This window comes from Prosopis cineraria, unplaced genomic scaffold (genome assembly GCF_029017545.1).
Source record: "Prosopis cineraria cultivar Desert tree isolate PC_DT_omini unplaced genomic scaffold, ASM2901754v1 PC7, whole genome shotgun sequence".
Taxonomy (NCBI): Eukaryota; Viridiplantae; Streptophyta; class Magnoliopsida; order Fabales; family Fabaceae; genus Prosopis; species Prosopis cineraria.
The window spans coordinates 31,635,410-31,652,870 of NW_026555338.1; the positions used below are offsets into that span (position 1 = coordinate 31,635,410).

A 17,461-nucleotide genomic window follows, 5' to 3' on the forward strand; every position below is an offset into this window, starting at 1 on the left:
TAATATGTCAAATTTTTTTAAAAAATATCTTATAATTTAAGATTAGAGGAGTATTTATTTATACCATTGTTACTCTTTCCTAGTTATTATTACTTTTTTATGATAAGCATTTTTTAAAAATTTAAATATCTTTTGCTTTTTCACGAGAAGACTTTTCTTTGTTTTTCTTTTTGGTTCATACTATTTGAAAAATGGTTTCATTTTCCCATTTTGTTTATTTATTTTTTAGATGCACGCCATGAATTTATATGTGAAATATAGACTATATATCCTTCACTAATACTACCCTTACTGCTTAGCCCAAGATATACAAAAGGTGCACTACCCCTACAAAATATAACATCGCTATATTTTTCCTATGACAATGAAAAGAAACATGTATAAACCAGATAATGGCAGACAGCATAAACAGAAGAAAATTATTTTTCAAATTTAAATATCCAAATTTAAAATTTTATTTATAGTACGTTTGTAATAAATTACATGAAATTGTTTTTATTTCTATGTTTTTTGTACTGAATTTATTTCCATGTTGATTATGATTTTTGAAAAGTGTCTTGAACTCACCTAAACTTCCATTCACAAGAAAGTGTCTTGAATCTTTCATGTATTTCACTATATCGTATTCAAGGATTTAATGAAGAAACTTTTTAAAATATGTACAAATAAAACATCTACTTAATTATATTAAGTATCAATATATCATCTCGAAGAAATGCAGATCTTCAAGTCATGCCTCATCCTATTTTAACTTCTAAGTTTTGAAGAAAACGAACGGTCCTCTATTCAACTCTCTCAAAGGGGAATAACTATTGTGCCAAATTGAGGGTAACTAGAAAGGGGGGGGGGGGGGGGGGGTTAATCATATCCTAACATAATGTTTGTGTTTTTATCATGCTAATTGGGTTCTTCAAAATCGTAGTTTCTGTTTCGTAAGATACAGTAAATCTTTGAATTAAAAAAGAGAGTCCAGTGACCCCTTTTTAACGGTGGAGCTAATAAATTCATTTGATTTCAGTTATTTTGTAATTACCCCTTCTGTAACTGTTATGACGATGTTGATCACCTAACCTCCTAACTTCTCTCTCCTCCTATCAGATTTTATTGCAATAAAGAATCTTTGGCTATGTCTTATCCACAATTTGTCTTTTACTAAATCTGAATTATTCATGATGACCCATAAACTAAAATATTAACCGAATAAAAAAAAAAAAAAACTCCTACTTTGTCAAAAGGTCATTCATTAAAAATCCAGTGGATGCCAGCTTACCTACACAAAGACCAGCAGTTTCAATAACAACAAATGTCATCCAGAGATTACTTTCTTTAGTTTTTTTATAAGGTATTTGAGATTTTTTTAATTCAAATTAAGAAAAGTAATTATGTTGCTTTATTTGCCAAAAAATCTTACTTTTTCAATTATACCCTTAACAGACATATATTTATTATGACATGTAGCCAATAAAAATGGAGGCACGATTTGTCATTTGTGCAAAGCCATCATACTTTCTCAGTTTTAACGAATACCAGTAAAACTGCAGAGAGAAAAACGAAATATTGTTTCATATTTTTATAAGACATCTTATAATTGGGACCATTTTTATTAAGCATCTTTAAAAAGAGAGGGAGTATTATTTAGCATCAATTTGCCAATTTATATTAAAAAAATCCCATCATCCATATTAAATAGGGAGAATTACATCTAATGACTTGGCAAAAAACTTATTTATAGATAAAGATTAATATGAAATGGATTATTGTTAAAATAAAAATAGGAACTTATTCTTTTTTAATGGGATTTGTTAATAATCTTTATCTGTGAATAAGCTTCTCTCTATATACTTGAATGTGATTCTCCCTATTAAATATATACCCATATAATAGAAACACGAACTTATTAGGGAGAGAGAGCAGAGCAGCCATGCCACAAATCAAGATTGTGGCCAAGCAGACACTGACAAAACTCGAAAGACTGTGTCATCACAGCCAGCAAGCCCTATTTTTTTTATATTGGCCGATTTTTTTTGCCTAATCAAAATTATCTATTATTAATCTAATTCACATAAATTCTTCACAGATGAAATGAAGCAACAGACCCAAGACTTAAAAATTCATGTCAGCAAGTTGGCAGCGATTGGTTTGTCCACGTCATCATATTCTGTGTGTGTGTGTGTGTGGATATATATTAATACAATCCCACCCTTCCCCCCTTGCCTTGCACAGAATTACTAGTTGACTATTACCTGCTGTGTTTCCCCTATTTAAATATACTCCTCTCTCGTCCTCCTTTTCCATCTTTCATATCTCTCACTTGAGCTTCTCCTAATTCTCTTCCTTTTGCTCTCATATCTCTTTTACACTGTCCAAAAGAAAATGAGCAGCATAAGCATGGTAGAGGCAAAGTTGCCTCCTGGGTTCAGGTTTCATCCCAGAGATGAAGAACTTGTGTGTGATTACTTAATGAAGAAGGTGACTCACTGTGACTCCTCTCTGATGATTGATGTTGATCTTAACAAATGCGAACCATGGGACATCCCTGGTGAGTACTTTCTTATTTCCCTTCAATTCCCTCAGCACCATGATCTCAGATTATTCTCTTGCCTCTCATATGCGTGATTGTTCTACATGTTTCGTTGATCTCTCATAAACATGAGAAGGGCCAGCAATTGAACCAAGTTTCTTAAGGCTTTCCTGCTTGTTCTTCTTTTTACACTAGGCAGCTCACATACCACTAAGTATGGGCTTGTTTGATCCATCTAAGTTTTCTATTCTGGTTGGTAAAGTACAAATGGCATGGTTACTTTCAGGCGCTCTGCTATTTTGTAATCTTTGCCTTCCAAAATATCATAGAAGCGATTTAAAAAAAAAAAAATTCTATGGCTGTGAAGCGATAGCAACTGGAATGGCTATTAATAGATCCCATTTTTTCGTTTACTTGTGTAGTCTGATCGCTTCATTTATGTGATTGATAGGGAAAGAATACCTGCAAACTGTGACTGACTGACTGATGATACAAGGCAGAGTTATCTGCTGCCATATGCCAAAAATGAAAGATATGGAAATTAAAAAACTTACCCTGCCTGCAAAAACTAACAGAAGAATGACACTTTTATCTTTTCCCGTGACCAGTTTGAACTATGCTGATAACTTATGTTTTGACGCATTGTAATTTTCTTGGTATAATAAATTTTATTATATTTTAAGATGCGTGAAGCTTAGTTTATATGTCAACTCTTACATATATAGAGGGAGAGAGATTTTTTTGGGAAAAAAGTTATTTCTAAGTATGTAATGAGGACATGAACTTCATTTTTGTAAATGGGTTTTCCAAGTTTTGTTTCGATTTCAGCTTGATTTATATACAGGCTGAAATATCAGTTAATTTCTAATAAAGAATAATTATATCAAAACAGTAGTTTTTTGTTATGAAATCTGCCATCCATGTATACTGAATTATAGAGCTCTTTCCAATTATGTATGTTGTTAAAAAGATTATATTTTTATATGGGTATAAATACATGCATATACACCTTGGAAAGGACTTTATACAGTAAAGGCTAGCAGCTTTGAACGGGAACTACAAAGGTCAAGCATATATGGTTTAACTGTTTTACATCACCTTCAAAAGCTTTTTAACTAAATTGACAGATTGAGCTTGTCCTATTATAAAGTGTTTGATAGTGATATTGATATTGATATAGCAACCCACGGGCACGTCCATGAACTTGTTAGACTTCAATTTCATATGAATATCACAATGAAAAAAACTTGAATTTCATATGAAAGAAATCAAACTAGCAAGTCTCACCTTCATCCTCGCTGTATCCTATCAGTCTTATCCCGATGCTCCATCAGCTATGGCATTTCACATGAAAAGGAGTTAACCTCTCGACCCCAAGAAGAATCTTCAAATTTTTGTTCCTTTTCCTCTCTTTTTTTTCTATTGGATTTTTTTCGTCCGTTCTCTTAATAATTTCTTCAATTATAACATCGATGTTTCAAAGTTAGTAACAACTTGGAAAGTAAGCAATATTAATTCATTCTACATGAAATTCTACATCTAGAAGTTGGGCACAGTATTTTAGAGGGAGATAGACGTGTCAACATTAATGCTTTGGTGTGCTTGGCCACATGTTCACAGCATTTACATTACTTCGACATATTACGACTGTTTGACAATGAAGTCTCCATAATTAGTCCTGTATTTTATATTCCCATGTCATATCAGAGTTGAAAAGGATAATGATAGACAAATCAAAAGATACAAAAGAAATTAGTGGAAAGAGGCTAGAATCATGGGGCCTGTATGAATGGTTATCTGAATTATTTGCAGTAAGGGAGATATGCAATAATTGCTTCCAAACAAATACCATAACTTAAAACAATAATAATATTATCCTAAAAAAAAAATCTTTTTCTTGTCAAACTATTTTTTGGTCACTATTAAAGGTCTTCGTTTTATGAAATTAATCTCTTAGTCTATTATCGCTTTTGAATTTCTCCCTACCCTGCTACCATCAATATTATTACTCTACTTTGTCAAAGAAAAGCATGCGAACATCACTATTTTATACATCAATAGATAATGTATTGACAGTCTCTTTTTAATCATAAGTTTACGTGGGAATAAAACTCCTTCACATCTCATTGATCAAGCAGCTTTCTTTCCATGAGCTCTCTCTTTTTTTTTTTCGCAATTGAAATCACTGTGTTTACCAGCCATCTCAAGCTTAAATCACTCTTTGACTGTGACTCTATGTTTTGTATGGAGCTTGAATAGTGTAACTTCTTAAATATTTTAAGAATATATATATTGATTATGTTGACCTATCATGAACTAATGGTTTTGCAGAGGCAGCATGTGTAGGTGGGAAGGAGTGGTATTTCTACACACAGCGAGACCGCAAGTATGCCACAGGCCTACGCACCAATCGTGCCACTGCCTCAGGCTATTGGAAGGCCACGGGGAAGGACAGGCCTATCCTTCGCAAGGGCACCCTTGTTGGCATGAGGAAGACTTTGGTGTTCTATCAAGGAAGGGCACCCAAAGGGAGAAAGACCGAATGGGTCATGCATGAGTTTCGCCTTGAAGGTCCCCTTGGCCCCCCTAAACTTTCTTCAGCCAAGGTATAATAAACTTTAGTATATAGTATTTTAATTTACGTGATTAATTGTTGTGTCAGTTTTCTCTTATTTTTTTCTGCGTATTATTGTGAGGGATGTCATGTCCTCCAACTTACTGAAAAGTAAATCCTCTCTTCTCGAGATAATAGAGACATTTTATTCGTTATCATCCACCAAACTAGCTCTTTCGCATTTCCTGTTAGTTTTTCTATTTTGTTTTAAGGTGAATAGACATTTAATTTTTTTTTCTTTAATTGTCAGATAAAAGAGGAATCTAATTTGTTTTTTTGTTCACACCAAATGGTCGAGTCTTTTGACAATGAACCATTTTGAATCTTCATAGCATATTCCTTTTTGTTTTTCAATGGTTTATGTTCTTTATTTTATCTTTAATATTATTTTTCTTTTCATAAATTATGGAGGCCACTTGTGATTGCTACCTTGACTCGGTCCTTGTAGATTATGTTTCTTCCCTCTTTATTATTAAAAATTTGTCTCACATGGCCATTGGTTATGACCAACAGATTGTTTGGTTATTTGGCGGCTGACCTAAGAAGATATCTCTTCAAATTTTCATCAAACACATAATGTACGTAAGCCTAAGAAGATAATCCAAATTCCTTAGCTGTAAAGACACGGAAATCCAAGATTACTCATAAATAAATCATGCCAAAAGATCACCAACTCAGTCATAATTGTACCTTCTAACATAGAATTTGCATTGCCGCGCAGGAGGACTGGGTTCTGTGCAGGGCGTTCCTCAAGGACAGAGAACCTTCAGCGAAACAGAGCATGGGAAGCTACTACGACGAGACAGGCTCTTCATCTCTACCTGCATTAATGGATTCTTACATTAGTTTCGAACAACAGGCTCGAGCTCAAACTCATCAAGACGATTACGAGCAAGTGCCCTGCTTCTCCATATTCTCGCAAATCCAAACAAACCCTAGCTTCAACCACACAAGCAGTACGAGCATTATAGATCCAAATTTGTTGGTACCTGTCAAGAACCACAATGTGACGACCACATACGGCGGAGGAACGACGCCGTATGATCTGGATTCTTCTTGCTTGGACCCTAATTTGAATTTGGCTGGTGATAGTAGAAAGGTATTGAAAGCTTTTGTGGATCAGCTCACCATGATTGAGAGAAATCAACAAAACCAAATTAGTACTCTCAAAGGTTCACCGAGCTTAGGGGAAGCAAGTCCTGAGAGTTTCTTATCTGATGTGTGTATGCCCAGCTTATGGAACAATTTCTGATTCACACACTCAATTTGGCATTAAAATTGAAATTGAAATATGTGAGTGTAGACCTTAACGTTTTAGTTTTTAGAACTTATCCTCGTACATAAAATAACTAGTTTATTAAAAATTGTACAATATCAATGGGATTGTGTTCATGAAAAAGCTAATATCTTACACTATAATAAATTAAAATTTGAATCTTATCAAAAGAAGTCTTCATATTTAATAGTTTACAGTGCCTGAAAAAAATATATATAGTGTCTTTCTGTTGTTGTAAAGACATTATCAATCAAAAACAGAATCAATCCAACTTACAAAAATTCAATCAAAATTACAATTAAAATTTGTTAAAAATTATCATTCAAATTTATTAGTATTATATCATAATTGCAATTGCATTATCGATGATGCAGTAATAGAGTGAAATAATACCGTTTTGATGTTATTGTTGAATGAAATAAGAGTATCACAAGATGAGGGATCAAAATGGAAAAATAAAAATCACCCGAATAGGATTGTAATTATAATAAAAGCATAGTGTGTAGATTCTAATAAAAAAAACACAGTAATCACCAAAAAAAATAAACATAGTGTACAGAGAACCTATATCTCAAAAAATGAATTCAATAATTCTGCTTTTAAAAAATCTCCTCAGCCTAGCGATTGATTATCAAAATAATCAATTTAAGTTAGTATAGTTTTTTTAAAACCAACAATATCTTTTGCTAATGCTACAAACTAATCTTTCCTAAAGTATTGAAGACAGGAGACAAATTTTTACCTGCGCATAAAAGGTAGGGATCGAACTCGTGACTGAAAACTAAAAGGATAACTTTCTTGTACAATTATCTATGAAACTTAATACACACACTCTCTGTTTATTCAAAAATATAACGCATTCTTTCCATCCTAAATTATAAAATATTTTAAAAAAATTATTTTAAAATATAAAATACTTTGAGTATATTAAAATTTTATTAAATACACTAAATTTAATATTATTATTTCTCTCTCTATAATTAATTCTCATTCCTTCTCTTTTTAATATATTAAATTATGAGTATTTTTAAAAGTTTATATTTTTATTTTAAAACAAATATATTTATTAAGTATATTTAATAAGGTTTATTAGTATGTAAAATTTTATCTAAAAATATCTTTTAATTTGAAACAAAGGGAGTATTTTTTAAAGGGAGAATCACGTCCAAGGATCTTTTAAGAAAATTATTCACAAACAAAGACTAACAATAAATCCAATTAAGAAAAATCATGTTCTCATTTTAACAACAATTCATTTTGTATTGGTCTTTATCTATAAACAATTTTTTTTAAAAGTCATTAGATGTGATTCTTTCTTTTTTTAAATTAGAAGTTAAAAAATATAAGATATTTTTCAATATTTTTTTTTGAGTTAAGATTAATTTTTATCCTAAAACTTTTTTTTTTTAGAAATGTTAGGCACTTTGTGTTGATAAGTAGAATAATTTCCCTCCTGGACCATTTTTGAAAAAGTAAAAGGCTCTTTTGTTAGTTACTCATTAATTTTTCTGTTTTTTGCTAATGTGATATGTGTGTGGGCTCACACACAGTAGTATACAAAACTCTAACCATATCTTTTAGTATTAATTTATCACTAAACTCTTTTTTAAATAATGTGAGACACTCTGAAATTTTTTTTTAATAACATTGGACACCCTAAAATCTTAGGGTATGTTTAGATAACATCCCAACATAGGTTGGGATGTTAAAAGCTCAAAAAATATAATCAATATATAAAAAATTATAAGTCATATATAAATTTTTTAAAAAACTTATTTGAGTTAATATTAAAAAAAATTAGGAAGTTCGAATATTTGCCATATTAAAAAAAAAATTTACCTCCCATTAAACAATAATTGCCACACATTCTCTTTAAAACCATCAAGTATACATATTGTTGGTAAAAAGAAAAAGAAAAAAGCATACATATTTAAAAATATTGTTTGCTCTTTTATTTATTATAAAAATAGATGTATGATATAAATGAAATCAAGATATATTTTTTTAATTTCTCATGTAATTTATTTATATATTAATCTAATTAATATTTAGAATTATATTTTAAAAAAATATTTATATTTATATTTGCTATAAATATTGCTCTCGTTGCTGAATTTTTCTAGATTTGTTAATCCTTTAAGTGAGACATATTGTTAAATAAAGATAAATATGAAAAATATTATCAATTAAAAGATGATTAATTAATTTATTGAGGGTGTGATTTAATTAAACATATCTTAAATTTTTGAATTATGGAATATACATATACATACATGCAAACACACACATATATGTTATCTGTAATTAGAGAAGGGGAGTAACGTCAATGTTAATATTTTTTTTTTTATAGTTGTTAGGCATGGTGATGGGATTGCAGAAGATCATAAAGTCACCGGTAATATTGTCTTGTTCACTCAGAACAAGCATCGTTCTCTTTTCAATGTTCTTAGTAACTTTTGGTTCTGCTTCCATCTAGGTGTGAAAAATGCAAGTAATCATATAATGTCAAACGTATGTATTTGCTTTTCCACCAATATATATATATATATATATATAATGTCAAACGTACGCATTCGCAGGACCACACACAAGAAAAACTATTAGGTCGAAGGAAAACAGAGTTTGTATTTATTTAATGAGAGATAATTAATCATTGATTAATGTGATAATGGCTGTCACTTCCTTTTGGATTAAGTAAGTGGGAAGAGACAGCTGCTATAAGATGAAAACTAAATCTGTATGACCTCACCATATGGATCCTCTGACTCCTTTTTTAAGGCACTGCTAGGTATTATTACTAATTACTTCATATTTTCAAACGTCGTAGTTTAGTAACTTTCACATCATTAGGTGAATGAGTTATACACTCCTTCCATTATTGTTGTTGTTGTTGTGTTTTAAGGCCTTTACAAATATATAAAAAATATGATTAATATATGTTCAAATTCTTTCTAAATTTTCCAACGTGCCCTTGTCAAGTGTAATTTTTCTTGTTTGATTAAGAATTTTACCCGGTAAAAAATAACGGTATAATTAAAAAGATAACAATTCATGATGCTTTAAACTTCTAAAATAATAAATGGGATGATGCAGCTTTTAGTCCTTTAAGTTATTTCAATTATCAATTTAGTCTCTCATATTTAATTTTTATCCATTTAGTCTTTTAAATTTATTTTGATTATCCATTTGATCCTTATTATTTTAAAAAATTACACTGTTAACATTTGCTGACTTAAATTATAAAACATTGATGACAACTATGTATATTAATGAAAATGAGTATAATTATTTAGATTAAAAAACTCTAAAATTTAAAAAAAAGAACAAGAAAACAAAACACGTTGTAAAGAGTTATATTGATGAAAGTTATACTCGTTGGAGGATTAATTTATTTTTATTTAACTACATATACATACAAAATTACCAATATACTTTATACATTAGATTATTTTAAGAGTTAATTTGTGTTTCAAAATTAAACTTAAAAGATTTACATTATAACATGGGATTACATAAAGGATTAAATTGATAGAAATTAAATTTAAGAGACCAAATCAATAACTAAAAGAAATTTAAAAAGCTAAAAATTTCATTATCCCATAGTAAATTAAGTAAAAGCAAATTTTTTCTCCCAGAATACTCCCCGTGTCCTTTGTATATGGCATCTTCTAAAATAAATTGATGATATCTCTCTCTCACACACACATATATAAAATAAATCTCTCGGTGGGTCATTCATTAACTTTTTTTTTTTCAAATATTACTCCTAATACATTTTATTAGGAGGAAACTCGAAATCCAATGTAGTATTTCTATATGCTTTTAAACAGTGGTAATTAAAGTTAGATTTTTTTTTTATTTTAAGTGTGCCTCTGATGCAATTAGAGATAACTTACACTGAAGTTAAAAGGGGCAATAGATAAGAAGCAACGGGGTATCAATATAAAATTTTCAACAACTTGAACTATTCACAAACCCTTTACGATATATGGGAAAATAGGTGCAGTTGGTTTCATGTATTTTGGACTAATGATAGTTGAATCCCATAAAAGATAATCAATCATGGGTCATTTGTTAAAAACTAAAAATTAAGTGATTTTTAAATAGTTAAGAGATCTTATAGAAAGATATTTATTTTATAAAAAATTTATAAAAAGCAGACATTATTTTAAGTTTGACTACAATAAAAAAAGCGATTGTTAATTAATTATTTTTAAATTTTTAAATTTTATTTTATTTTTATCTCCTGAAAATAATTTATTATTTACTTATTTTAAAATTTTGTAGTATTTTCGCACATCCCTCCTTTTTAAAACATTATCTCACATCTATTGTATCAGATTATTTTAAAAAGTTATTTTATCCTTTTTAAAACATTATCTCACATCTATTGTATCAGATTATTTTAAAAAGTTATTTAATCATAAGTCTGTTTTTTTAATTTGGATTGTTTTTAAAAATTTAAAAAAAGACCATAAAAACTCAAAAAATAATTTTTTTTAAAAAAATATTTATATAAAATAAGCTAAAATAAAGACCCTATATTTCTCTTAAATAAGATAGAGTGTCTGAACACTGTGGATAGAAAAAAATTATATGAGAAAAATTATTTTTAATTAAATCTTATCATAATAGTTGAGTTTAATCTGATGTCGAATGTGAAATATTTTGAGGGAAAAAAAAAACAAATAAGACTAATATATTTTAAGGGGGGAGCAGCGTTTTAGTGATATGTGGGGGTTCTTACTGTATGTTTTCGTTCAGCTGACAGGCGCATTTTTGCTTTAATGCTCACTTGAATGTACTTAATTTTTTTTTTAAGAAAAACAAGTAGCTAGTTTTACAAGTAAAATGATTAAAAATGATGAGTTATAAAATTAAAACAAGGTAAAAGATATAAAAATCTCCTAAATTTAATTTATAGTAGTTGCATATGACCCCTCATCATTAAATGTTTAAAGTTAACTTGCCCAGCATTTAAATTTTTTTTTTCAAATCCCCCAACTGTTAATTAACTCTATTATGTTATTAATAAATTTTGTTATATCATAGTAATAAAATACGTATGGCACATGATATGAAAAAATATTTTTATTAATATTTTAGCATAATTTAAGGAGGAAGCAAAACTGTAATTTTTATTTTTAACACACATGACGATACTATTATTTTTTCAGCTGTGCAATATTTTTCTAATTATTGTTTATTGTTAACCCAATTTAAGAGAAAAATTGTAATTATTATTTTTTATCAATTAAAATAGCATTTTATATTAAACAAATGAAACAAAAATCTAAAAACTGTTATCGGTAAGAATTATAAAAATAAAAATTTAACATTTAATATTCACCAAAAAAATTTAACCTGATAAAAAAATATAAATAAATAATGTAATTTTTATACATTTATTATTTACTTACATATAAAATGCCACGTTAGTTTTTATGTGACTTTTTTTTAAATTAACGTGATAAACTCTATTAATAATACAATAAAATAATTAATGGTTGAGGGCTTTGCGAAACAAAATTAAAGGTGAAAGAAATCATATACAATTGTTTTGAAGTTTAAAAAAATTTTATATGTTTTAACCATCAAAATATAATGTTGAACTAATAAGCTGATTATACATTTCCACGTTTCGTTTTCTTGTTCACGTCAATCAATTAGTTGATAGATTACTAATCGTACTCAAATGGAGAGTAATTAAAAATGTTTTTAATTTCTTTATCACTTTCACCGCCAAGTTAGACTTTTTATGCTCACAATACAAATAGTCAATTCCTGGAGTCAACCACGTTTTGAAATCCATGGCCTTAAATATGGGACTTAAATGACCCCAAAATGTGGAAACATGGCATTCTTGGATACAAATCTTGCAAGAAAAATAACTCCAAAACGCGAAGAGTTTTGATTTGTCACGTCATGGTGATACAATTTTTTTCAAAAAAAAACAAAACATGCAAATTTTCATGTTTGCATTAGGGCTAATAAACATGATAAATCCCAAGCTACTCTGTAAATAATATCTTGTACCTTAAATTTTTGAAATTTAAAAAAAGCTCTCATCAACTTTTAAATTTCAAGTATTTAAAATCTCTCTATTAAATTAAAGAAAATGATTGAATTGTTATTGTCATAATTGTAGAGTTTAATTGTACACTAATGTAGCACTCATATTAACTTTTAAAAATAACAATCGTTTTTTTTTTAACTTATAGCAAGTTTTCAATTGCTCAAAATTTAAAAGTTAAAGAAAGTTTTTATAAATTTCAAGAATTTAAGGTTTAGAATATTATTTGCATAATAATTCAAAATCTAAAATACTCATTATCCTTTGTATTATTTTTAGGTTTTTAATTATTAAAGCATGCATGTGAACAATATATTACTGTGTTATTATCTCTATAGATTATCAAGTGCATGGGATATTAAGAATTAAGTTATGGTTTATAATTTAATTTTTAAATATTTGATTTTGTTTTATATATTAATAGAATGATAATATCCGTAATTAATCATTTTTCTTATGAAATGCGCATGATTAAAACTTTAGAAGTGTTTTGATCTCACACGTACTCTACCATTTAACTCCATTGTTGAGAGATAACTTAATGACAATTCTTACATTTCCATTGTTCAAATTAATTTTTATATATCCATCAATAAACTTTATCCTTATTAATTGATGCCGACTATATAAATTACACTTAACATACTCTATTAATAATTTAACTTTTAGTTATTTCATTCACAGAAAAATTTCATTATCTTTTTTTGTTGAAAAAAAATCGTTATATAAGCTTAATTGCATGTTCTCTTGAGTACAATAACACATAATATAAATGTAATGTAATTAAAAAGTTTGTTTTAAGTTTGCTTTCCTGTACTGTTTAAGATAAAATAAGATTAGATTCGTTTTCATGAAGTTTGATATTAACCATGTTATCAATAGTTTATGAATAGTGGAGCTTATTATAAATTTTACATAAATTACATATTCACATATGAATGATTTATTTGACTTTATTTACACCTAGAAAAAAAGGGGGAAATATCAGAGAATTATATCTAAGTCGCACTCAATACAATTAATTATTTTTAGATTCATTTAATTATTTGTAGGTTCATTGATAATTAAACTTAGAAAAATGGTGATATACCTGAGAGTAATTAATTATGTTATTTAGGAACTTAATAATTCTCCCAAAAAATATTAATATTTCGTAGAATGACTAGCGTGAAGTCCCGTAAGCTTCTTTGACAATCGAGAGAGATTCGGTATGTTTCCCTTTCAACGCACACGAACGGCAGTTGGTAGATGCACATTTGCCTCTTTGAAATTCTAATTCCATGGTTAAAATTATTCGAACAACACATTTACTTTTTTAAAAAAATAATTACTAATGCAACGAAAACGTCATTTTTTATACATAAAATTAAATTCCCTTTGACCATATGTAATCACTAATTACTGTCAATATCAACATATATATATATATATATATAATATTCCTTTCTTCTTAAATTATAAGACATTTTTAGACAAAATATCACATATCAATAAGTCTTATTAAATACATCTAACAACCTTATTTTTTTAAAATAAAAATATAAACTTTCAAAAATATCCATAATTTGATATATTGAAAAAAGAAGGTATGAAAATTATTTATAAAGAGAGAAAAGGTAATATTAGAATTAGAGCATTTAATGAAACCTTAATATACTTAAAGTGTCTTATATTTTGAGATGAAGAAACTTTTCTAAAAGTGCTCTATAATTTGGGATGGAAGGAATAAAATTTATTATAAGCTGTTGTCAATAAATAATGCTATTCAATTCTCAAATCAAGCGCCGAACTATTTGAAAACTAATTTCAGTGCTCATCAAACATATGTGTATATATATATAATAAAATTTATTATAAGCTATTGTCAATAAATAATGTTATTCAATTCTCAAATCAAGAGCTGAACTACTTGAGAATTAATTTCAGTGCTTATCATATAAATGGGCACTAAGAGTTCATCATCTTTAAATTGTTTAAATCTATTTTTTATAGTAATTTTATTTTTTGAAAACTGACAATTAAAATATTGTTTTTATTTTAGATTCTATATTCATTAAAATAATTCCTTTTTTAACATATAAAAGTAAAAGATATTAATCTAGATCATTTAGATTAGATCTGAACAATTTTGCAAGCATTTTACCACTAATTTATCTATTAAAAAATACCAATTGAAAAATTATAAATTTAAATAAAAAAATTACATCTGAACTGTCCGAAAATGATGAGCTCTTGTATGTTCAGGGGCCACCACCCACCACCATTTTTCATGTGTGAATGTGTATTGTGTTGTGTCATGGGGTCTGCTTCTGTATGTGGGGTTGGTCCTGTGTGTGTGTGTGAATTTACCTCTCTTTCCCCCTCTTTGGCACATGTACATGTAGTTTTTTGTTTAAGAAAAAATAATTTATATATTATATTGATTTATAAAAATAGTGTTATTATTGATACACATCATAAAATTAAAGTTGACTCTTTATTAATACAAATTGCAGAACACATGCCATAATGGAAAATAAAGAATAGATTGGGAATTAAAGAATATACATATCCTAGTTTAATTAAAACCGTTGTTTTTTGTTTAGGAATATTTAAAAAAGTTAAAACCTCCGCACCACATCGTTTTTTCCCGTTTATTTTGAAACAAATTAATCCCAGATTTCTCACATAGAGGCGTAGAAATTTAAAATGGATATCCGACCAAGTAGAAATATCATGGTTAAAAGAAGCATATCTTCAAATTTTATTTATGAAAATGGAACATACAACACAAATGAAAACCTAAAACTAGACATGCAAACAATTCTGATGATGAAATAGGTTAGAAAATACCAAAAAGGGACTTGGAACGAGAAATGCAATAAAGAAAGTCGAAGCAAAAGAAATAATAAAAGGGGTATCATGTAATAAAATTAAAAGTAAAGCCTGACCTATACAAAATTTGGGGCCAGTGCTTGTATAAGGAATACGGGTTAATTACATGCTGGACCATGAATCTTTATTCAAGGATGTTTACTTGTTCTTCATTGTTGGCAACATTCTAATCCAATGAATGCAAATGTTACTGGCGTTTACAGATGATAAATCCATATTTGTAGTGAGAGAACAGTATTTAAGTCAACCTCAAGTTAATTTTCTTTTTTTAAATTATATTGATTTGGCATAATATGTGTAAATAATTCACTATATCAATTTCTGCTCCTACTTTCGTGTATTTTTCAGGATCTTAGTAGGGATAGTGTTGTGTTGAACTTGGCTGGCTGGATATCCTGTGCGATGATCTGAGCTTTTTCCTTTCAATTAAAAAAAGAAAAAACTTGACTTTTCGAGCAAACATTTTTGAAGTGTTTTTTATTCCCCCCCCCAAAAACACTGTTTATCTCATAATTAAATTTCCGAACCCACTTATCAGTCATGCTGGCCTGTTTAACAAATAAATCAAGTTTAAGTTTTATTTAATGACCTTTTTTAAATAAATAAGCTAGATTTCTTATTTTTTGTTTGATTTGAAATACAGGCCTAGTCTGCTTATATTTTATTTAACTATTTTTTTTGTATGCAATACAATATATAAACATATACTCCCTTTGTATCAAATTATAAAATAATTTTGAGAAAAATTTAATATTTCAAAATATAAAACACTTTAAAAAATAAATATTCTATTAATAATATTTTTTAATATTATTTTTCATATTATATTCTCTCTCTTTAAAATTATTTTACATACATATATAATATTAAATGAATAGTATTTTTAAAAGTTTATATTTTTTATTTAAAAAAATAAAGTTATAAAATATATTTAATGAACTTTATTGATATATGATATTTTATTCAAAAATATTTTATAATTTGAGATAAAAATAATATTATATGAGTAGAGTAATTATTTTATTAGCATTGGCTCTTGTGAAATTTAAAACCATTATTGTAGCATATAGAAATTAAATATGTGTGTGCGCTATTGTAAAACTAGTTGCAAAACTAAGTAGAAGTGACGTAGACAAATTCCTAGGCAACATATAGATATACGTATAGGTTAGGTCTTGAATTGTTATGTATATATATTGGTTGGTGATGTAAAATAAATAAAACGGGTACAACCTTTGTTGCACATAGTCCTCCCCCTATATTTATATATTTGCTAAATCATATAAAGTCAATTTGCAGTTATTTTTAAAAAAATCCAAAGATTATATATACGAGTGATAGCAACACAAATTGAGAATAAAAATTAGGTTGGGTGCGCGGTATTCAAAGTCTAACAAGGATCTGTTCCCTTTGTTCTTGATTTCTGAATAGCGAGTATTTGATATTCTTGAAAGCAACTAATAACCTAACCCCAATTGGATCCATTCCATGATTTAGAAATTCAGATGTCATTATGCTTTTAATAAATTAATGAAAAACAAAAAACCTAGCTGTTCCTACCATATTATTGTATCTCCATTATCATATAAGGTTAGTATCTATATATGTGAACTTTGACACTCCCTACAGTGATAATTAATTTTAGGAAAAATATACCGTTTGATCCTTGTATTTTGCTCGTGTTTTGTTATAGGTCCCTACATTTTTTTTTTCAATGTTCTGGGTTCCTATATTTTTATTTTTCAGTGTTTTAAATCCCTAAATGAATAAAGTGTATGGAATTTGAATGAATATGAAACATCAAAAAATGAAAGTGCAAGGACTTAGAATAACATAAAAAAATGCAGGAATTTATAACAAAACGCGAGCAAAGTACATGAATCAAAATGTATGTTTTTCCTTAATTCTATCAAGAAACATGCATAACTTTTTTTGTTACAAAAATTAAAGTTTGGTTGAATTGTTGGAAATGTTTACAAATGTACCAATATTCAAGCAAGTTCTTTTATCAATAGCGAGATTTAAACTCATGAATTTAAGTTATAAGTAAAATTTTTATTGATCAAATTAATTTTTGTTTAAAAAAATGGCTACCCTTATCAT

At 28.0% G+C, this 17,461-nt stretch overlaps 1 protein-coding gene across 2 annotated transcripts; it reads left to right on the forward strand.

Annotated features, from left to right (window-relative positions):
- The first annotated feature begins 2,212 nt into the window (after nucleotides 1-2,212).
- On the forward strand, nucleotides 2,213-6,427 carry LOC129315876 (NAC domain-containing protein 21/22-like). Of its 2 annotated transcripts, none has more exons than XM_054960008.1 (3): nucleotides 2,213-2,539; nucleotides 4,859-5,127; nucleotides 5,857-6,427. In XM_054960008.1, exons 1-3 carry the CDS (start codon nucleotides 2,374-2,376, stop codon nucleotides 6,385-6,387), a joined length of 966 nt encoding a protein of 321 aa, XP_054815983.1. In that variant the 5' UTR covers nucleotides 2,213-2,373; the 3' UTR covers nucleotides 6,388-6,427. The 2 variants fall into 2 exon arrangements, with proteins under 2 accessions (XP_054815983.1, XP_054815982.1); XM_054960007.1 differs by having other exon boundaries at nucleotides 2,215-2,539; nucleotides 4,853-5,127.
- The last annotated feature ends 11,034 nt before the right edge of the window (nucleotides 6,428-17,461 follow it).

Bases quoted from the DNA above. Each gene is read 5' to 3' on its own strand.
- LOC129315876 (XM_054960007.1), top strand. From the start codon at position 2,374: ATGAGCAGCATAAGCATGGTAGAGGCAAAGTTGCCTCCTGGGTTCAGG. The intron at 2,540-4,852 runs GTGAGTACTTTC...ATGGTTTTGCAG, and splicing joins CGAACCATGGGACATCCCTG to AGGCAGCATGTGTAGGTGGG. The intron at 5,128-5,856 runs GTATAATAAACT...ATTGCCGCGCAG, and splicing joins CTAAACTTTCTTCAGCCAAG to GAGGACTGGGTTCTGTGCAG.